This window comes from Panulirus ornatus, chromosome 62, assembly GCF_036320965.1.
Source record: "Panulirus ornatus isolate Po-2019 chromosome 62, ASM3632096v1, whole genome shotgun sequence".
NCBI lineage: Eukaryota > Metazoa > Arthropoda > Malacostraca > Decapoda > Palinuridae > Panulirus > Panulirus ornatus.
The window spans coordinates 7531747-7556931 of NC_092285.1; the positions used below are offsets into that span (position 1 = coordinate 7531747).

At 38.4% G+C, this 25185-nt stretch overlaps 1 protein-coding gene across 1 annotated transcript in view; it reads right to left on the reverse strand.

The window, feature by feature from the left end:
- Positions 1-25185, reverse strand: part of LOC139767580 (uncharacterized) — a 76963-nt gene that overhangs the window by 1461 nt on the left and 50317 nt on the right. Inside the window, exons 5-7 of the mRNA XM_071697013.1 lie at positions 12046-12160; positions 9256-9366; positions 1-135 (exon numbers count right to left, since the gene is read on the reverse strand). The exon at positions 1-135 is cut by the window's left edge and continues 1461 nt beyond it. Of these exons, the coding sequence (XP_071553114.1) occupies positions 1-135; positions 9256-9366; positions 12046-12160 (361 nt within the window). The remainder of the gene's footprint in view (positions 136-9255; positions 9367-12045; positions 12161-25185) is intronic.

Sequence of the window (25185 nt, forward strand, 5' to 3'; positions counted from 1 at the left end):
CCCCATTGGTGCGGGTGTTTGGCCTTCTGCTGTGGCGGTGGTGCGCCAGGAGAAGACTGCTTCTGTGCCTGCTGCGCCACGCCTCGCTCCACAGTATCCGCCAACGTCTCCACCAGGTTAGTCCTCCTGTGGGAGCTACAGACGAGGAACAGCTATAAATATGGTGGAATATGTGTATATATATATTCTATTATTTATTATACTTTGTCGCTGTCTCCCGCGTTAGCGAGGTAGCGCAAGGAAACAGACGAAAGAATGGCCCAACCCACCCACACACACTTGTATATACATACACGTCCACACACACAGCACATATATATATATATACCTATACATCTCAATGTATACATATATATATACACACACAGACATATACATATATACCCATGTACATAATTTATACTGACTGCCTTTATTCATTCCCATCGCCACCTCGCCACACATGGAATAACAACACCCTCCCCATATATATATATATATATATATATATATATATATATATATATATATGGACTTTGTTGTTTTTTCCTAGAGCGATGGTGGCGACGAGAATGGCTGAAGGCAGCAAGTATGAATATATACATGTGTATGTATGCAATTATCTATGCATGTATATGTATTTTTACATTGAAATGTATAGGTATGTATATGTGCGTGTATGTATATACATGTATACTGTGGGTGGGTTGGGCCATTCTTTCGTTTGTTTCCTTGCGCTACCTCGCTAACGCGGGAGACAGCGACAAAGTATAATAAATGAATACATAGAAAATAACATATATATATATATATATATATATATATATATATATATATATATATATATATATATATATATCCCTGGGGATAGGGGAGAAAGAATACTTGCCACGTATTCCCTGCATGTCGTAGAAGGCGACTAAAAGGGGAGGGAGCGGGTGGCTGGAAATTCTCCCCTCTCTCTTTTTTTTTTTTAATTTTCCAAAAGAAGGAACAGAAAAGGGGTCCAGGTGAGGATATTCCCTCAAAGGCCCAGTCCTTTGTTCTTAACGCTACCTCGCTGACGCGGGAAATGGCAAATAGTATAAAAAAAAAAAAAAATATATATATATATATATATATATATATATATATATATATATATATATGCTTCTTAATTACCTTAATTACATACCTGGGACAGTCGATGCCTTCAATTCTAATGGAATTTCACGAGATTAATCCATTAATCCACGTTGACCCCTTGGTCCCCATTAATCCATGGTGTTTCGTTGATCCACAGTGATTCGTTGACCTACAATGATTCATTAATCCAGGGAGATTCTTTGATCCACTATGATGCGACGAACCATAATGATTCGTTGATCCACAGTGATTCGTTGATCCACGGTGAATCGTTGATCTACAGTCATTCGTTGATCCACGGTGAATTGTTGAGCCACAGTCATTCGTTAATCCATGAAGATTCGTAGAAACACAAATCATTCGTTGATCCATGGTTAATCGTTGAACCACAATCATTCGTTGACCCACATTTGCTGACAGTGATTCGTTGATCCACGGTGAATCATTGAACCAGTCATTCGTTGATCTTCGGTGATTCGTTGATCCATGGTTAATCGTTGAACCACAATCATTCGTTGATCCAAGGTGTTGAACTACAGTCATTCATGGTGAATCGTTGAACCACTCATTCGTTGATCCATGGTGAATCGTTGATCTACATTCATTCGTTGATCCACGGTGAATCGTTGAACCACAGTCATTCGTTGATCCACGGTGAATCGTTGATCTACCATCATTCGTTGATCCACAGTGAATCGTTGAACCACAGTCATTCGTTGATCCACGGTGAATCGTTGATCTACATTCATTGGTTGATCCACGGTGAATCGTTTAACCACAATCATTCGTTGATCTACAGTCATTCGTTGATCCACGGTGAATCGTTGAACCACAATCATTCGTTGAACCACAGTCATTCGTTGATCCACGGCGAATCGTTGGTCCAGTCATTCGTTGATCCATGGTGAATCGTTGAACCACAGTCATTCGTTGATCCACGGTGAATCGTTGATCTCCAGTCATTAGTTGATCCATGGTGAATCGTTGAACCACAGTCATTCGTTGATCCACGGTGAATCGTTGGTCCAGTCATTCGTTGATCCACGGTGAATCGTTGATCTCCAGTCATTCGTTGATCCATGGTGAATCGTTGATCTACATTCCTTCGTTGATCCACGGTGAATCGTTGATCTCCAGTCATTAGTTGATCCATGGTGAATCGTTGAACCACAGTCATTCGTTGATCCACGGTGAATCGTTGGTCCAGTCATTCGTTGATCCACGGTGAATCGTTGATCTCCAGTCATTAGTTGATCCATGGTGAATCGTTGAACCACAGTCATTCGTTGATCCACGGTGAATCGTTGGTCCAGTCATTCGTTGATCCACGGTGAATCGTTGATCTCCAGTCATTAGTTGATCCATGGTGAATCGTTGATCTACATTCCTTCGTTGATCCACGGTGAATCGTTGATCTCCAGTCATTCGTTGATCCATGGTGAATCGTTGATCTCCAGTCATTCGTTGATCCACGATGAATCATTGATCCAGTCATTCGTTGATCCACAGAGAATCGTTGAACCACAATCATTCGTTGATCCACGGTGAATCGTTGATCTACAGTCATTCGTTGATCTACGGTGATTCGTTGATGCATGGTCAATAGTTGAATCACAGTCATTCGTTGATTCACGGTGAATCGTTGAACCACAGTCACTCGTTGATCCACGATGAATCGTTGATCTAGTCATTCGTTGATCCACGATGAATCGTTGATCTAGTCATTCGTTGATCCACGGTGAATCGTTGAACCACAGTCATTCGTTGATCCACGGAGAATCGTTGAACCACAATCATTCGTTGATCCACGGAGAATCGTTGAACCACAATCATTTGTTGATCCACGGAGAATCGTTGAACCACAATCATTTGTTGATCCACGGAGAATCGTTGAACCACAATCATTCGTTGATCCACAGACTTGTTGATACACTGAGACTCGTTGATCCTTGCTGATTCAATGATCCACATTTAACCCATGATTAAATCATAAACCCGTTTATAATGATCCATTAATCGACATTTACGATGCTGATCCACAGTGATCCACTTATCAGCTGATCCACACCTAATCTGACGATCCACGTTAACCCAGTGATCCACACTGGCCTATTGATCCATGCTAATCCTTCGCTTTACGGTGATCCACATTAATCTGGTGATCCACACTGATCCACTCATCTACATTAATCCGCTGATCCATGTCGATCCGCTAATCCACATTGGCTTACTGATCCACTAAATATCCAATCACGCTGATCCACTATAATCCATTAATCTAAGCTGATCCATTTAGGTATTAAGCCACTGATAAAAAATATACCATTAGCTTACCTTAAATTTTCACTCTGCAGACTTAAAATCGTCTAACTAAAGCCATAAATGGGGTTACATACTTAAAATACTCTCCCTAAGGGGCCATGTGGGGTTAAATACTTTAAACATCCTAAAAAGGGTCATAGAGATCTAAATACTTTAAATGCTCTTTCAAAACGGAGGTATGAAGTTAAATACTTCAATAATCTAACTTCCTAAAATGGGCTTATGGGGTAAATATCTAAAATATTCTTCCCAAAGGCCTATAAGGGGTTGAATACCTTTCCCAAAGGCTCATATAGGGGTTAAATATTCTTCATAAAGGTTCATATGGGGTTAAATATTCTTCATAAAGGCTCATATGGGGTTAAATATTCTTCATAAAGGTTCATATGGGGTTAAATATTCTCCTAAAACTCATATGGGGTTCAATATTCTTCATATAGGCTCATAAGTTCAATATTCTTCATAAAGGTTCATATGGGGTTAAATATTCTTCATAAAGGTTCATCTGGGGTTAAATATTCTTCATAAAGGCTCATACGGGGTTCAATATTCTTCATAAAGGTTCATATGGGGTTAAATATTCTTCATAAAGGTTCTTATGGGGTTAAATATTCTTCATAAAGGTTCATATCGGGTTAAATATTCTTCATAAAGGTTCATATGGGGTTAAATATTCTTCATAAAGGTTCATATTGGGTTAAATATTCTTTATAAAGGTTCATATGAGGTTAAATATTCTTCATAAAGGTTCATATGGGGTTAAATATTCTTCATAAAGGTTCATATGGGGTTAAATATTCTTCATAAAGGTTCATATGGGGTTAAATATTCTTCATAAAGGTTCATATGGGGTTAAATATTCTTCATAAAGGTTCATATGGGGTTAAATATTTTCCCTAAAGGCTCATAAAAGGGTTAAATATTCTCCCTAAAGGCTCATAAAAGGGTTAAACATTCACCCTAAAGGCTCACAAAAGGGTTGAATATTCTCCCTAAAGGCTCAAAGTGGGGTTCAGTTCTTAAACACTTTAACATACACTCCCCAGAGACTCATATGGGGGTAAGTCAACCCCAAAGAAACACCTTATAAGATAAACCCCCTTTAAGGCCCTGGAATATTCTCCCTAAAGGTTCATAAATGGGTTAAATATTCTCCCTAAAGGCTCATATGGGGTTGAATATTCTCCTAAAAGGCTCATATGGGGTTGAATATTCTCCTAAAAGGCTCATATGGGGTTGAATATTCTCCTAAAAGGCTCATATGGGGTTGAATATTCTCCTAAAAGGCTCATATGGGGTTGAATATTCTCCTAAAAGGCTCATATGGGGTTAAATATTCTCCTAAAAGGCTCATATGGGGTTGAATATTCTCCTAAAAGGCTCATATGGGGTTGAATATTCTCCTAAAAGGCTCATATGGGGTTGAATATTCTCCTAAAAGGCTCATATGGGGTTGAATATTCTCCTAAAAGGCTCATATGGGGTTAAATATTCTCCTAAAAGGCTCATATGGGGTTGAATATTCTCCTAAAAGGCTCATATGGGGTTGAATATTCTCCTAAAAGGCTCATATGGGGTTGAATATTCTCCTAAAAGGCTCATATGGGGTTGAATATTCTCCTAAAAGGCTCATATGGGGTTGAATATTCTCCTAAAAGGCTCATATGGGGTTGAATATTCTCCTAAAAGGCTCATATGGGGTTGAATATTCTCCTAAAAGGCTCATATGGGGTTGAATATTCTCCTAAAAGGCTCATATGGGGTTGAATATTCTCCTAAAAGCTCATATGGGGTTGAATATTCTCCTAAAAGGCTCATATGGGGTTGAATATTCTCCTAAAAGGCTCATATGGGGTTGAATATTCTCCTAAAAGGCTCATATGGGGTTGAATATTCTCCTAAAAGGCTCATATGGGGTGGAATATTCTCCTAAAAGGCTCATATGGGGTTGAATATTCTCCTAAAAGGCTCATATGGGGTGGAATATTCTCCTAAAAGGCTCATATGGGGTTCAATATTCTTCATAAAGGAAGATGCCTTTCCACCCCTTTATTTCCCCCCCCCCCTGAGAATAGTTCCATGACCGCTGGAGTTCAATTAACAATAAGTATGTTAATCAGCTAAACACCTTGTTACAGTGTAAGTGGCGTGAGGGCGAGCCACTTAACACTTACATAAGTATTATCACACAATACTAAAGGAAGGGAGCAATTAATGACACTATACAATATATATATATATATATATATATATATATATATATATATATATATATATATATATATATATATATATGTTTACCAAATGGCGTCCTAGCTACGTCTCTTCGTTGCATATCAACTGACTTAAATTTCTCTCTCGTGTCTCCCCTGATGATGTGATTATCACACGAAAATGCACTTGGGATTTTATCGTGTTTCATTTTCCCCGTGGACTCATAGGATAATATAATATAATATATATATATATATATATATATATATATATATATATATATATATATATATATATATATATATATTATCCCTGGTGATAGGGGAGAAAGAATACTTCCCACGTATTCCCTGCGTGTCGTAGAAGGCGACTAAAAGGGAAGGGAGCGGGGGGCTGGAAATCCTCCCCTCTCGGTTTTTTTTTTTTACGATTTTCCAAAAGAAGGAACAGAGAAGGGGGCCAGGTGAGGATATTCCATAAAAGGCCCAGTCCTCTGTTCTTAACGCTAACTCGCTAACGCGGGAAATGGCGAATAGTTTGAAAGAAAAAAAGATATATATATATATATATATATATATATATATATATATATATATATATATATATATATATATATATTTTTTTTTTTTTTTTTTTTTTTTTTTTTTTGCTTTGTCGCTGTCTCCCGCGTTTGCGAGGTAGCGCAAGGAAACAGACGAAAGAAATGGCCCAACCCCCCCCCCATACACATGTATATACATACGTCCACACACGCAAATATACATACCTACACAGCTTTCCATGGTTTACCCCAGACGCTTCACATGCCTTGATTCAATCCACTGACAGCACGTCAGCCCCGGTATACCACATCGCTCCAATTCACTCTATTCCTTGCCCTCCTTTCACCCTCCTGCATGTTCAGGCCCCGATCACACAAAATCTTTTTCACTCCATCTTTCCACCTCCAATTTGGTCTCCCTCTTCTCCTCGTTCCCTCCACCTCCGACACATATATCCTCTTGGTCAATCTTTCCTCACTCATTCTCTCCATGTGCCCAAACCATTTCAAAACACCAAATGGCGTCCTAGCTACGTCTCTTCGTTGCATATCAACTGACTTAAATTTCTCTTGTGTCTCCCCTGATGATGTGATTATCACACGAAAGTGCACTTAGGATTTTATCGTGTTCCATTTTCCCTGTGGACTCATAGGATAATATATATATATATATATATATATATATATATATATATATATATATATATATATATATATATATATATATATATATATATAAAGAAATCAACAATATTGTACAAATGTCAACACATCCCCACAATAATTCAAGTAATTAACTCTAGATTACGTTTGCTTTACATATGAAATAATCCCATTCGCAAATCTATTCGTCCCTTCATTGTCCGGAGTGTGGTAACGGTAATTACCTAATTACATTACGAGAATTGCGAACTGTAATCACCTAATTACACTAAAGGGCCATTACTACTAAAACAATGAGTTGGCGACTGCATGGTGCTGGTGGTCCAGTTCTAATAATGCACGGCAGACTCTTCTTGCTCCAGGGTTCGAACCTGTGCCCGAATGGTTCACAGTCACCTATGCTAACCCTTACACCACGCAAGCTCATATGACAAAAAAAAATTAAAGGGATTTAACCACTAAATTGGCTCTTAAAAGATATTAAAAGGAGCCTTAAAAGATACTAAAGTGAGCTTTAAAATATACTAGTGACCCTTAAAAGGTACTAAAGTGACCCTTAAAAGATACTAAAGTGAGCCTTAAAAGATACTAAAGTGAGCCTTAAAAGATACTAAAGTGAGCCTTAAAAGATACTAAAGTGAGCCTTAAAAGATACTAAAGTGAGCCTTAAAAGATACTAAAGTGAACCTTAAAAGGTACTAAAGTGACCCTTAAAAGATACTAAAGTAACCCTTAAAAGATACGAAAGTGACCCTTAAAAGATACTAAAGTGACCCTTAAAAGATACTAAAGTGAGCCTTAAAAGATACTAAAGTGACCCTTAAAAGATACTAAAGTGAGCCTTAAAGATAATTTCTAAGTCCAATATGATACATGAGAGATTAATATAATCATTACCAATCACGATTATTCTAATCATGATTAATTCCAATCATGCGCTGGGCAAATCCCACAGACTGAAGGAGACACAGAGACACAGAGACAGATTAAAACAGGACACAGAATGACTTAAAGAAGACACAAAAATACCTTAAATGAGATACAGAGTGACTCAAAAAAGGACATACATGACTTAAAGAAGATATCCAGAATGACTTAAGGGAGAAAAAGAATGACTCAGGGGGGACCCATAAGGACTTAAATAGACTTGAATTAAAACGGAGACCCAGAATGACTTAGGGAGGCCCAAAATGACTTAAGGAGACTAAGAATGACTTAGGGAGACTCAAAATGACTTAGGAAGACCCAGAATGACTTAAGGAGACTTAAGAATGACTTAGGGAGACCCAGAATGACTTAAGGAGACTAAGAATGACTTAGGGAGACTCAAAATGACTTAGGGAGACCCAGAATGACTTAAGGAGACTAAGAATGACTTAGGGAGACTCAAAATGACTTAGGGAGACCCAGAATGACTTAAGGAGACTTAAGAATGACTTAGGAAGACCCAGAATGACTTAAGGAGACTTAAGAATGTCTTAGGAAGACCCAGAATGACTTAAGGAGACTTAAGAATGACTTAGGAAGACCCAGAATGACTTAAGGAGACTTAAGAATGACTTAGGGAGACTCAGAATGACTTTGGGAGACTCAAAATGACTTAGGGAGGCCCAGAATGACTCAAGGAGACTAAGAATGACTTAGGGAGACTCAAAATGACTTGTGGGAGACCCAGAATGACTTAGGGAGACTCAAAATGACTTGTGGGAGACCCAGAATGACTTTGGGAGACTCAAAATGACTTAGGGAGGCCCAGAATGACTCAAGGAGACTAAGAATGACTTAAGGAGACTAAGAATGACTTAGGGAGACGAAGAATGACTTAAGGAGACTAAGAATGACTTAGGTAGACCTAGAATGACTTAAGGAGACTTAAGAATGACTTAGGGAGACCCAGAATGACTTGTGGGAGACCCAGAATGACTTAAGGAGACTTAAGAATGACTTAGGGAGACCCAGAATGACTCAAGGAGACTAAGAATGACTTAGGGAGACTCAAAATGACTTAAGGAGACTAAGAACGACTTAGGGAGACCCAGAATGACTTGTGGGAGACCCAGAATGACTTAAGGAGACTCAAAATGACTTAAGGAGGCCTAGAATGACTTAAGGAGACTAAGAATGACTTAGGGAGGCCTAGAATGACTTAAGGAGACTAAGAATGACTTAGGGAGACTCAAAATGAATTAAGGAGACTAAGAATGACTTAAGGAGACTAAGAATGACTTGTGGGAGACCCAGAATGACTTAAGGAGACTCAAAATGACTTAAGGAGGCCTAGAATGACTTAAGGAGACTAAGAATGACTTAGGAAGACCCAGAATGACTTAGTCACACCTGACATGACTTGGGGAAGCTGAATGACTTATGGGAGAACCAAAATGACTTATGGGAGACACAGAATGACTTACTTCTTTTTCCAGACCTGTGTGGGTCTACTTAGGTAGAAAACGACGCCTATCCACAGGCCTATCCCGACCATCACCGCCGCCAGAGCCGGGCCCACAACCCCGACCAGCGACCTGTGGATAGGAGACAGGTTAGTGGCCAAGACCTGTGGATAGGAGACAGGTTAGTGGTCAAGACCTGTGGATAGGAGACAGGTTCGTGGTCAGGACCTGTGGATAGGAGACAGGTTAGTGGTCAGGACCTGTGGATAGGAGACAGGTTAGTGGTCAGGACCTGTGGATAGGAGACAGGTTAGTGGTCAGGACCTGTGGATAGGAGACAGGTTAGTGGTCAGGACCTGTGGATAGGAGACAGGTTAGTGGTCAGGACCTGTGGATAGGAGACAGGTTAGTGGTCAGGACCTGTGGATAGGAGACAGGTTAGTGGTCAGGACCTGTGGATAGGAGACAGGTTAGTGGTCAAGACCTGTGGATAGGAGACAGGTTAGTGGTCAGGCTCTGTGGATAGGAGACAGGTTAGTGGTCAAGACCTGTGGATAGGAGACAGGTTAGTGGTCAAGACCTGTGGATAGGAGACAGGTTAGTGGTCAAGACCTGTGGATAGGAGACAGGTTAGTGGTCAGGACCTGTGGATAGGAGACAGGTTAGTGGTCAAGACCTGTGGATAGGAGACAGGTTAGTGGTCAGGACCTGTGGATAGGAGACAGGTTAGTGGTCAAGACCTGTGGATAGGAGACAGGTTAGTGGTCAGGACCTGTGGATAGGAGACAGGTTAGTGGTCAAGACCTGTGGATAGGAGACAGGTTAGTGGTCAGGACCTGTGGATAGGAGACAGGTTAGTGGTCAAGACCTGTGGATAGGAGACAGGTTAGTGGTCAGGACCTGTGGATAGGAGACAGGTTAGTGGTCAAGACCTGTGGATAGGAGACAGGTTAGTGGTCAAGACCTGTGGATAGGAGACAGGTTAGTGGTCAAGACCTGTGGATAGGAGACAGGTTAGTGGTCAGGACCTGTGGATAGGAGACAGGTTAGTGGTCAAGACCTGTGGATAGGAGACAGGTTAGTGGTCAGGACCTGTGGATAGGAGACAGGTTAGTGGTCAGGACCTGTGGATAGGAGACATGTTAGTGGTCAAGACCTGTGGATAGGAGACAGGTTAGTGGTCAAGACCTGTGGATAGGAGACAGGTTAGTGGTCAAGACCTGTGGATAGGAGACAGGTTAGTGGTCAAGACCTGTGGATAGGAGACAGGTTAGTGGTCAAGACCTGTGGATAGGAGACAGGTTAGTGGTCAGGACCTGTGGATAGGAGACAGGTTAGTGGTCAAGACCTGTGGATAGGAGACAGGTTAGTGGTCAAGACCTGTGGATAGGAGACAGGTTAGTGGTCAGGACCTGTGGATAGGAGACAGGTTAGTGGTCAAGACCTGTGGATAGGAGACAGGTTAGTGGTCAAGACCTGTGGATAGGAGACAGGTTAGTGGTCAAGACCCGTGGATAGGAGACAAGTTAGTGGTCAAGACCTGTGGATAGGAGACAGGTTAGTGGTCAAGACCTGTGGATAGGAGACAGGTTAGTGGTCAGGACCTGTGGATAGGAGACAGGTTAGTGGTCAAGACCTGTGGATAGGAGACAGGTTAGTGGTCAAGACCTGTGGATAGGCGCTGGGAATAAAACCAGTTGGTTTACATGTTCTAAACCACATCTAACGTGAACTGACAACTAACAGCTCTTGACGAGGTAATTAGGGAAGTAGTAACAACGGTAACGGTGTGTGTACACCGTCACACGGTGACGGATAGAGCAAGGTGTGAGTGGGCGCCCCGTCACACACCGTTACACCAACGGTCTGTGACGTATGGCCTATCCACTTCCGTGTGTGTGTGTGTGTGTGTGTGTGTGTGCTAATCAGCTTCCGGGTATGCTAATATGACCCCAAACGACCAGGATAATTATCCCGCTTATGATGAAGGGGTTAAACCAGAGACTAATTATCTCGGAAGAGGATATAACCCCTTATCTATCTATCTATATATCTATCTATCTGTCTATCTATCTATCTATCTATCTATCTATATATATATATATATATATATATATATATATATATATATATATATATATATATATATATATTGGAAAGGATCACAATTTTGCGCGTGAGCAAGTATATTCGTATGAGTCCACGGGGAAAATGAAACACGATAAGTTCCCAGGTGCACTTTCGTGTAATAATCACATCATCAGGGGAGACACAAGAGAGGAATACAAGTCAGTTGATATACATCGAAGAGACAAAGTCAGTATATCAACTGACTGTTATATTTCTCTCTTGTCTCTCCCCTGATGATGTGATTATTACCCGAAAGTGCACTTGGGAACTTACCGTGTTTCATTTTCCTCGTGGACTTATAGGAATATATATATATATATATATATATATATATATATATATATATATATATATATATATATATATATATATATATATATCTTTTTTTCTTTCAAACTATTCGCCATTTCCCGCATTAGCAAGGTAGCGTTAAGAACAGAGGACTGGGCCTCTGAGGGAATATCCTCACCTGGCCCCCTTCTCTGTTCCTTCTTTTGGAAAAAAAAAAAATATATATATATATATATATATATATATATATATATATATATATATATATATATATATATATATATATATATTATCCCTGGGGATAGGGGAGAAAGAATACTTCCCACGTATTCCCTGCGTGTCGTAGAAGGCGACTAAAAGGGGAGGGAGCGGGTGGCTGGACCTACTTACCCGTCGGTCAAGGGGATGGAAACTTGATCTTTCGTCATGGCTTCGCGGGGCCCCGTCGTCCCTCGTGCTGGGGCCACGCCCACGTCCTCCCCTGACCCGCCACCAGCCATCACAACTACAAGCAAACACAAGACATGGTTGTGTCACAACATGTGCACCATAACCTTCCCATCACATGATAATAATAAGATTAATAATAATAATAATAATAATAATAATAATAATAATAATAATAATGATAATGATAATAATAATAATAATAATAATAATGATAATAATAATAATGATAATAATAATAATAATAATAATAATAATGATAATAATAATAATAATAATAATAATAATAATAATTATAATAATAATAGGCGCAACTATAATAGTACTAATAATTACAATTAATCTATTATCACTGAAAACAATTTAAAGAATCAACTACAAAGAGTAGTTAAAAAAAAGAGGAAAAAGCGAGGCCATGAGAAATGGAGGAGGGGGGGGAACGTTGAAGAAATAGGGGCATGATGAAATAGGGACGTTGAAGAAATAGGGGCATGATGAAATAGGGACGTTGAAGAAATAGGGGCATGAAGAAATAGGGGCATGGAGAAATAGGGGCATGAATAGGGGCATGAAGAAATAGGGGCATGAAGAAATAGGAACGTTGAAGAAATAGGGGCATGAAGAAATAGGGGCATGAAGAAATAGAGGCATGAAGAAATAGGGGCATGAGAAATAGGGGCATGAAGAAATAGGGGCATGGAGAAATAGGGGCATGAAGAAATAGAGACATGAAGAAATAGGGGCATGGAGAAATAGGGGCATGAAGAAATAGGGGCATGAAGAAATAGGCGCATGAAGAAATAGGGGCATGGAGAAATAGGGGCATGAAGAAATAGAGGCATGAAGAAATAGAGGCATCAAGAAATAGAGGCATGAAGAAATAGAGGCATGAAGAAATAGGGGCATGAAGAAATAGGGGCACGAAGAAATAGGGGCATGATGAAATAGGGACGTTGAAGAAATAGGGGCATGAAGAAATAGGGGCATGGAGAAATAGGGGCATGGAGAAATAGGGGCATGAAGAAATAGGGGCATGAAGAAATAGGGGCATGGAGAAATAGGGGCATGAAGAAATAGGGGCATGAAGAAATAGGGGCATGAAGAAATAGAGACATGAAGAAATAGGGGCATGAAGAAATAAAGACATGAAGAAATAGGGGCATGAAGAAATAGGGGCATGAAGAAACAGGGGCATGAAGAAATAGATACATGAAGAAATAGGGGCATGAAGAAATAGGGGCATGAAGAAATAGGGGCATGAAGAAATAGGGGCATGAAGAAATAAAGACATGAAGAAATAGAGGCATGAAGAAATAGGGGCATGAAGAAATAGAGACATGAAGAAATAGAGACATGAAGAAATAGAGACATGAAGAAATAGGGGCATGAAGAAATAGGGGCATGAAGAAATAGGGGCATGAAGAAATAGGGGCATGAAGAAATAAAGACATGAAGAAATAGGGGCATGAAGAAATAGGGGCATGAAGAAATAGGGGCATGAAGAAATAGGGGCATGAAGAAATAGGGGCATGAAGAAATAGATACATGAAGAAATAGGGGCATGAAGAAATAGGGGCATGAAGAAATAGGGGCATGAAGAAATAGGGGCATGAAGAAATAAAGACATGAAGAAATAGAGGCATGAAGAAATAGGGGCATGAAGAAATAGAGACATGAAGAAATAGAGACATGAAGAAATAGAGACATGAAGAAATAGGGGCATGAAGAAATAGAGACATGAAGAAATAGAGACATGAAGAAATAGAGACATGAAGAAATAGGGGCATGAAGAAATAGGGGCATGAAGAAACAGGGGCATGAAGAAATAGGGGCATGAAGAAATAGGGGCATGAAGAAATAGGGGCATGAAGAAATAGGGGCATGAAGAAATAGAGACATGAAGAAATAGAGGCATGAAGAAATAGGGGCATGAAGAAATAGGGGCATGAAGAAATAGGGGCATGAAGAAATAGGGGCATGAAGAAATAGGGGCATGAAGAAATAGGGGGAAGACAACATGTGACGTGACGTGGTGTGTAACAGGGGTTGTCAACACCTCAACTCGAAGCACAACGACCAACCCAAATGGTTCATAACGACTGTAAGAATCACCTCAATTATGACCCAAAATGGTTCATAACGACTGTAAGAATCACCTTAATTATGACCCAAATGGTTCATAACGACTGTAAGAATCACCTCAATTATGACCCAAAATGGTTCATAACGATGTAAGAATCACCTTAATTATGACCCAAATGGTTCATAACGACTGTAAGAATCACCTTAATTATGACCCAAATGGTTCATAACGACTGTAAGAATCACCTCAATTATGACCCAAAATGGTTCATAACGATGTAAGAATCACCTTAATTATGACCCAAATGGTTCATAACGACTGTAAGAATCACCTTAATTATGACCCAAATGGTTCATAACGACTGTAAGAATCACCTCAATTATGACCCAAAATGGTTCATAACGATGTAAGAATCACCTTAATTATGACCCAAATGGTTCATAACGACTGTAAGAATCACCTTAATTATGACCCAAAATGGTTCATAACGACTGTAAGAATCACCTTAATTATGACCCAAAATGGTTCATAACGACTGTAAGAATCACCTCAATTATGACCCAAATGGTTCATAACGATGTAAGAATCACCTTAATTATGACCCAAATGGTTCATAACGACTGTAAGAATCACCTTAATTATGACCCAAAATGGTTCATAACGACTGTAAGAATCACCTTAATTATGACCCAAAATGGTTCATAACGACTGTAAGAATCACCTCAATTATGACCCAAAATGGTTCATAACGACTGTAAGAATCACCTCAATTATGACCCAAAATGGTTCATAACGATGTAAGAATCACCTTAATTATGACCCAAATGGTTCATAACGACTGTAAGAATCACCTCAATTATGACCCAAAATGGTTCATAACGATGTAAGAATCACCTTAATTATGACCCAAATGGTTCATAACGACTGTAAGAATCACCTTAATTATGACCCAAAATGGTTCATAACGACTGTAAGAATCACCTTAATTATGACCCAAAATGGTTCATAACGACTGTAAGAATCACCTCAATTATGACCCAAAATGGTTCATAACGACTGTAAGAATCACCTCAATTATGACCCAAATGGTTCATAACGACTGTAAGAATCACCTCAATTATGACCCAAATTGGTTCATAACGACTGTAAGAATCACCTCAATTATGACCCAAAATGGTTCATAACGACTGTAAGAATCACCTCAATTATGACCCGAAATGGTTCATAACGACTGTAAGAATCACCTCAATTATGACCCAAAATGGTTCATAACGACTGTAAGAATCACCTCAATTATGACCCAAAATGGTTCATAACGACTGTAAGAATCACCTCAATTATGACCCAAATGGTTCATAACGACTGTAAGAATCACCTCAATTATGACCCAAATTGGTTCATAACGACTGTAAGAATCACCTCAATTATGACCCGAAATGGTTCATAACGACTGTAAGAATCACCTCAATTATGACCCGAAATGGTTCATAACGACTGTAAGAATCACCTCAATTATGACCCGAAATGGTTCATAACGACTGTAAGAATCACCTCAATTATGACCCGAAATGGTTCATAACGACTGTAAGATCACCTCAGTTATGACCCCGTAGTTACACGAGCGTCCAGAGCCTCTCTCACCATTTCGATTCAGACTTAAAGACCTAAAATGAAGTCCCATTACCACCCTCCCTTAAAGGGCAACGAGATAAATCCCTAAAAATCCCCTTAATAATAAGAAAATGGGGAGTTTGTAAGAGCAATGCTCTTACACCATTTTCCTGTAGGCATTACAGTGTATATTTCTACTGTCAATATTTACGTATATCCTTATCATCTAACCCTACGACCCCGCCATTAAAAAAGCTCTGATTTTAGCCTTTGTGGTTGCGCTTCCCGCAGGAGCAGGGTAAGGTAGGTTCCTTGGGTGCGAAAAAAGGCCTTGATGAAGCTGTGCTTAGCCCACTGGTATATCGTACACACACACACACACACATATATATATATATATATATATATATATATATATATATATATATATATATATATATATATATATATATATATTTCCAAAAGAAGGAACAGAGAAGGGGGCCATGTGAGGATATTCCCTCAAAGGCCCAGTCCTCTGCTTTTAACGCTACCTCGCTAATGCGGGAAATGGCGAATAGTATGAAAGATATATATATATATATATATATATATATATATATATATATATATATATATATATATATATATATATATATCTTCTTTCTTTTAAACTATTCGCCATTTCCCGCATTAGCGAGGTAGCGTTAAAAGCAGAGGACTGGGCCTTTGAGGGAATATCCTCACCTGGCCCCCTTCTCTGTTCCTTCTTTTGGAAAATTAAAAAAAAAAAAAAAACAAGAGGGGAGGATTTCCAGTCCCCCGCTCCCTCCCCTTTTAGTCGCCTTCTAGGACACGCAGAGAATACGTGGCAAGTATTCTTTCTCCCCTATCCCCAGGGATATATATATATATATATATATATATATATATATATATATATATATATATATATATATATATATAAGCGATCGCTCGCTAGGCAAGGCTTAAGTTCAATGTCACCTACATATGACCCCAAGCAGCAAATTCACCTAGGCATATCAACATATCTACTTGACTTTGGTTATATATAGTGCGAATTACGACTACGGTGTGAGGAGATGATTCGCGTTATAAGAAATTCGGTCGAGAAAAAAAATTATGAAGTAAAAAAGGTAAAAAAAAGAGACCACAATGGACGTATTGTATTCTTGGATGTGTCTGTGTATGTCCCATCTCACGTTCAGATTCGAGATTATCCAGCGAGGATTATAACATACTTTCACCCGAGGTGATATATATATATATATATATATATATATATATATATATATATATATATATATATATATATATATATATGTATTTTTTTCATACATACTCGCCATTTCCCACATTAGCGAGGTAGAGTTAAGAACAGAGGACTGAGCCTTAAGAGAAAATACCCTCACTTGTAATGATTATTATTACTACATATATATATATATATATATATATATATATATATATATATATATATATATATATTTCTTATGGTGTAAATGAGGTCTCTTTTCACTGCATGGCACCAAGGATTCAATACAATCATTGTTCCCCAAATACATGTAAATACAGTAACTACCTCATCATTCAAATTATATACTATAAGCTTTTAGACCTGTTAACTACCGTCACCGCTCATTAACAACCACCTCCCACTGCTTGAATGGCCCATGAAAGCAAAGATTGGCCCATCGGGACTTTTTTCACCCATAAAAATTTTAAGATTTTGATTAAATTTTGGTTCAATTACGGGATTATATCCTCATGGTGTTCTCTTGATTAATGGCACGCCAAACGCGTAGAGAGCAACGCTCACTCACGTATGTACTCCTACTTTCACTATAGTGCCAATGGAAGTTCTCTAGTTACTTATTTCTAAGTACCTAGTAAAGTGGGTTGCATAGTCCAAGCTACACCTGATGTAAAGTTGGTTAGACACTAAAACGTACGTCTAGCTCGAACTAGCTTAGCTTTCCTACAGAGAGAGAGAGAGAGAGAGAGAGAGAGAGAGAGAGAGAGAGAGAGAGAGAGAGAGAGAGATAATACAGTAAATCATATGAGAGAGAGAGAGAGAGAGAGAGAGAGAGAGAGAGAGAGAGAGAGAGAGAGAGAGAGAGAGAGAGAGAGAGAGAGAGAGAGAGAGAGAGAGATAATACAGTAAATCATATGAGAGAGAGAGAGAGAGAGAGAGAGAGAGAGAGAGAGAGAGAGAGAGAGAGAGAGAGAGAGAGAGAGAGAGAGATAATACAGTAAAGCATATGAGAGAGAGAGAGAGAGAGAGAGAGAGAGAGAGAGAGAGAGAGAGAGAGAGAGAGAGAGAGAGAGATACAGTAAATTATATGAACTCAAAAATTCCCTCACTTTGTCTTCGAGAATTATTTTTTCTCTTATTGAACCACTTTCCTAAATACCTGTAACATTCTATAAAAATCTTACGAATTAAATGAACTTTTTTTTCTCATAATACAATGCCATATTACCCTTGTTACTTACAAACCAACAGATGGATGGAGAGAGATGGTAATATTGACCAACTGTTGATGGAGGCCATATTGATGCCAGAATGACTTCAACCACCTCTTCCTTCCTCAATAGACTTAGAATATCCTTCGTCCTTAGAATATTTCCTGGATCATAGTCTTCTTTATATTAAATACTCATTAGTAAATGTCCATGCACTGTGATCCTTGATATTCCATTTATGTTGGACGAGCGATGATGATGTAAAGGTGATTACGTTGCATTCACTTGTATAAAGTCACTACTACTTGCAGATGACGACCAACGCTCGCGCTCCAGCCAGCCACCACCTCCCTTCCTCATGTCCCTCAGCTGAAGACTGAGCAAACTATTATGCTAAAAAAAAAAACCCGGGCAACCTAACTAACTGTCGGCCATTGGAGCTGCGCGCGCACACAAATGGCCGCGCATACACTAACCAGATTCTTAATTGGGGTAATTCGTACGCCAACAGAGAACAACTGGATAGCCAGGAGGATGAAATTTATGTCTCCTTTCATCCTTAAATTGAATGGAAGGATCAGAGCGAAATATTTACCTATTGGCAACGTATCCCATTGCCGATGGCGCTTTGGCCAACATCTGTTTTCAGATGTTTTTTATGCTAATGGCGAGGTTGTGGCCACTTGTGGCTTCTGTCTACTGCCTCCCGTATGTCCCCACCGGCGAGTGATGACAGTAATCCCAAACGGGATAATGTCTGGGACGTTTTGTGTTGTCATGGGATTTCAATAATGGACGAATCTTTACTTCTGTGTGTGGGGTGGGGTTCGAACCCCACGAACCTGCAAGGTGTGTCGTCTTCTCCTCTGGCAATAGACATCACTAGTTGGGTCTTATCAAATTATTTCATGACCCCATAATACATGTACGATGATAAGTGTGCATATTATACATATTAAGGCGCATACCATTTCTCCTTCGAGTCAGTTTCAAACATTCTGAAGGATATAATGAAGTTATATTACCTAATATAACCATAGCAATAATTTCATTATATTACATTCTCAATCCAATCTTAAAGGACCACGTCTATATTCAAAGGGACTGGTGCTCTAACCTACAATAAACACGGCAGGTTCTATGTACACCAACTCCATTAAATCTAATTAGCAATCTTATGTACAATTATTATCATCATAGAGGAAAATGTAAGTAACTGACAACTAAATATGGTGTTAGTGTGTAATTTTACAAATATGCTTTATTTTTTGTTACTGATTAATAACAGGCATAGAAAACGGGTGAAGTGATATAGCTGTTTGGGGGACGTAGGTAACGAGCTGTACAGTTTAACGGTGCCTGTAAAGACATAATGGCCCCACTATTATTGGCCACACGCTAATCATGTGACAGTAATTGCCCAAGTTACTATGTGGTCTAACCAATATGTACAGTGGAGGTAACCAACTCTGGGTAGAAGAAAATTAACTAATATTAACGTGGTATACAGGAAAACCAAAGGAACTAAATAAGCGAAGTTGTTAGGGTTTCAAATCAACATGAGTTACGTCAGCTTGCTTTAGGTTTGGCTTGAGTAAAGGGGAAACTAGAAGTTTCATACATCTGGGAGCTTTGTTCCATACAAATACAAGCCAAGTACTTTGAATAAGGAGAGAAATTACTCAATAAATGATCTATGATGACCTGAATTTTTTTCTGTATAGTTTCAGTTCAGTGTTTGATAATGGCTTTCTGCCATAAGTCAGCCCCTTTACTGAGTGGTGAAATTAATGATCCAACCAACGTTTAAGTCGTAAGGTGTTTTCTCGAGTAACAACGGGGAGAGAATACATTATATACTTGACCATGATATGTCTACCCTCCCACTGGGACAGTCTATCCATATAAATTTGACTGTGATGAATGCCGAGTTAAGTCATCACCATCTGCAGAGAGAGAGAGAGAGAGAGAGAGAGAGAGAGAGAGAGAGAGAGAGAGAGAGAGAGAGAGAGAGAGAGGCGATAAGAGATACGAAAGAACCCAGGACACCATCAATATTGGTAAGGACAAGAGGATTCATCACGTGTAAGAAATGGGGAGATGAGTAGAGACACAAAAGGGAGGCTTAAAGATCTGATACCTTTGTCATACCTTATCAAAACCTTCCCCAAAAGTCTCTCAGTGAGGATGCTCCGACATCAAATGTATAAGAAGGGATGTCACTGTCTGATCTCCTGTAGTGAAATTAAACTGGTGATCAGAGAAATGAAAGTTTAAGTTGCTTCAAAACACTGGAGCTGGGAGACATCCACATAACATTGGAGACAGCAGAAATCAGATCAATAGGGCAACAGCATGAATGAGAATGATAGGATTTCTTTTAGATGGATTATTATTTATATGTTAGCTGTGACAACATAGGAAACTGAGGTCCTAATTAAGGCCATCTCATTAATGCAACATATCTATACCGTAGCCTGCTCCAATTGGAACAGGTGTCAGAGATATAGAGAGGTAGATAGCCTGACCCACATACCCATTTTATCAACGAAACCCATGGGGTAGACAAAAAGCTGGGTTGACTGGGGGACCAACTACCACAACCAAGATCTGAACCTATGAGCTCAAACCCTAGACGACTCCTGAATATGTCATTGTCAGGAATGCTATCCACTATACCACAGAGGCACATACAAATACATTTCCATGGTAATGAAATATGTTTTGGTTCTGTGACAAGGGAAAAACACTAATAGCAGGTAAAAGCTCAAAGGTATAGTCCTTCACACCACATGGAAGTATACAATCAAGTCCATACAGATTTAAAAAGAAATTATGTTTGGAGAACCTAAAATGAGAACATAGACTTCTGAGCATACAACTGGTCATGTATGGGAATGACACTGTTCAAACAAGAATCCGAGGAAAAATAAATATCAATACAAACTGGTTCTATCTGTAGGAAAATCGCCTACAGTTTTGTGTTACGGTAAGGAATACCAAAGCAAAGATAAATATTGACAAAAGTAGAGATTCCTTGAGCCAAAAATCAAAAAAAGAACTGTCACTGGTATTGGTAGTCATCACACTTCTGATGGAAGGGGTGTTGTTCTGCAGAAATTTAAGATTATTGCCAATTCTAAGGCACAGAAGCTTAAAGGAAGTCTAAGGAAAAAAAGACTTGCAATGCTAATGCACCAAACCATCATCCCTAAATGTACTTGAAGCTAGACTGATCAAACCACAGTATAGATGAAAAAAACAATCTTAGAGGAAGAGGAATTACAGGTTTTCGTCGGAACGGCAATGACCTCTCCTATTCACTTGGAAAAGATAGGCGTATGACCTGAAAAATAACAAGAATTTTCCCAATGTGTAATTTTTCTTTTTCAAAAGTTAGTCCAATAATTGCTAACAAGGTGCCTTGACTGATGTTTAAAGAGGATTTTATGAAATGTGGTGAGTGACAAGACATCTACGATACATGAATGTGATCAGATGAACCATTAAGATGATGCTGTACAGCTATCGTGAAAGAGATTCAAGGCGAAATTAAATCCATAGATGTTTTAAGCAAGACTTGGGGGCTGGTATTCAAAGAAAGGGAAGAATTTAAAGCCTAGTCATAATCATAAGTGCATACAATTAACGGATCAAAAAGATCTCATAAAGAGGAGGAAGATGGCAGGAGATTGAGCAGAACTATGGCGTCGGCGACTGCTGATAGAAAGCACATACAAGTGAATCTAACAACAAATAATGTCAAAGGAACAATTACAAAGAAACCTAATACATGGCTTATGAAGCTGGTAGGAGGAAAGTTGAAAATAAAAATTTTATACTCAAACAAGATTAATTCTAGCTCTTGAAACTCCAAGGATCTTGATAGAAGATATCCAAATATAAATTAATGAATATCACCAATAGATCTTACATGCTGCTCAAAAGATACTAGGGGACAAATTAAACCCTATGAGATTAAATATACTTGAGAAAATAGGGTATTACAAAGGGATTCTTACTCCTGAAGCAATAAGATTCAGAGCTACAGGGTGACAGTGAGAAGGATCAGAACACTCCCTTCTTCATGATAATCTGAAAAATCTAATATCTTGGCTTGAGCAGACACAAAAGAAAGGAGGAAGCACATGTACTTTGGAGGCAATTCCTTAATGGCTCTGAAATAGTCTGGCATATGTTTTACTAATCTATAATGATTTGAACACACTATCTTAAGACCTTGCAATAACATGATGATTTAATGTGAATCTGAAGGAATGTTTAAATAATTCAAACCAAATTAAAAAAGTGAGAGCCAGAGTGTGGCGTTTCTTGTTTGTAATTGCGCCATGGTGTTATTGCGATGCATAAGCAGGGAGAGTGCAACTTCTTAAAATAAAAGTGGCTGATGACTACATAAAAATCTATCACATACTGAAGACATTATTCTCTCACCTTTCAATTACTTGTGTTTGTTCATCCTTTAAAGCTGTGCTCTTATGAAAGACGTGGTAACACAACATATGACAAATAAGTCACTATCATTAATATTTCAGTAGTCGTAAGAGAAACGATATTATCCATGTCTACCATATGCTGAAAAGATTCACTCAGTTGCTCCTGATACTTATCTTGGTATACCTAGAAAGGCAAGCAAATATATATATATCAATTATTATGTACATAACCCCTGTCATTTCTAATTTTCCATAAGATGGAACAGAGAAGGGGGCCAAGTGAGGATTTTCCTCAAAGGCTCAGTCCTCTGTTCTTAATGCTACCTCGCTAATGCGGGAAAAAAAAAAAAAAAACTTACCTCCCAATTGACTTGACCCTCAACCCTACTGTACCTAATAACCTTGCTCTTATTCACATTTACTCTCAACTTTCTTCTTTCACACACTTTACCAAACTCAGTCACCAACTTTTGCAGTTTCTCATCCAAATCAGCCACCAGCACTGCATCATCAGCGAACAACAACTGATTCACTTCCCAAGCCTTCTCATCGACAACAGACTGCATATTTGCCCCTCTCCAAAACTCTTGCATTCACCTCCCTAACAATCCCATCCATAAACATATTAAACAATCATATATATAAAAAGATATAATGTGGTAATTATTTCATCTATCTCGCAGTCTACCTAAGGAAGTTGACAAAGAGGATATATGTGTCAGAAGTGGAGGGAAAAAGGGTAAGAGGGAGACCAAAATGAAGTCGGAAGGATGGAGTGAAAAACATTTTGAGTACCTGGTGCCTGAAGATGCAGGAGGGTGAAAGTAAGCATGGACTGCAATAGTCACACCAACACCATGAACAAAACCTTCCATTGCATCCAATTCCCAGCTAATCCTCTAACATCTCTGCCTGAAACATTTCTAGGGGTAAATTCTAATGTTAAACAATTCCTTCAAGGGATCTATCCATTTCCCCAGCAGGCTACCTCTCCCCACTGTAACTTCTACTGTTTCAATTCATACCTTCTTAACCAACCTAACTTTTATCATACACTGGATTATTAACAACAACAATCTCCATGAAACATTAACCTTCAATATCTCTTAGGAAGGGTCTCACAAAAACCCTCAAGTTTTATATTATTTAATCAAAATTGTGTATCAGAAAAAAATATGACATGCTAAAATTCTTGAAACAAGACTTTTCCTCATCTATAATTTTAACAAAAAGCATTTCCAGTACAAGAATGTAAATCTATAGATATATTCATTCACAATACAAGCAAAATCTACACTTCATATAAATTCCAAATAAATCAAACCTCTTCCTCTGATTTACATATGAAATCTATGAAAATATCTCTGTACATATAAGAATATCATTAAATGAAACTAAATACGAAATAATAAACAAAGGCAAGCTACCAAAACAACAATTTCTTTAATCACAATCTAATTCTAAGCTGGTCTCTACAACCCAGCTACAATGAAACCAATCTTTCCAGTATACAGCAGAATTCATTTGCATCTACTAGGTATGTGAGTGTATAAACATTTTATGAGTATCAACATTTCACCTCCTTGGTTTACCAGCCAGTATCTTTATTCCTGCACTTCTGAATCAAATAGCACCTATCTATGTATATTCACTCTTACTTTCCAGTTCCTATTTACAATTTCTTGCTATCATATATTGTTTACAGTTACATACGACATTAAAGTTACAAAAAGCTTTACATGAAGGGTTGCATATGACTTACTCCTAATGAAAGTGGGATTTGTTTTTACTCATCAATACTGTATTATTGTACATTTACCATTCACATGAATGGTGCTAAAATATGATCACAGAAATACAGATACTATATAAATATCAACAATATCTATGATACTAAAAAGGATCAAGGAAACTTTAAGAAAACTAAAATAGAAAATAAAAAACATACATATACAATGACATTTCGAGGTAATAATGCTTCTAAAATATGTAGCTTACACTTCTATTACTCACCTTACTATTTAACACAAACATACTATACTGTCTTAAATGCTTCCTTTATTTCATCCATTTAATATTTCAAATTGTCACAGTTGCAATTTTGCTAAAATCAACATTGTTTTAGGATTCACAATTACGTTTTCCATATCAAATGAGCATTCAGTTCTTTCACACACAGTTTTAAAATCTTATTTATGACAGGTATTACAATACAGGTTGTACCTCTCTAATCTGGCACTACTTGCAGCATTCATGCACCAAAATCTATTGACAATGCAGCCAAGCTAAGTAACAGTCCTGTTAATTTCTTATATTCAACTCTATCTTAGCTTTTCAAGACGTCAAAAGAATAAACCATTATCTATGCTTGAAAAGGAGGAGTTACTGAAACAATTAGATAAAGGAACTTCTGTAAAGACTTTGTGTAAGTACAATATGATCGGATTGTCAACTGTGTATGACTTA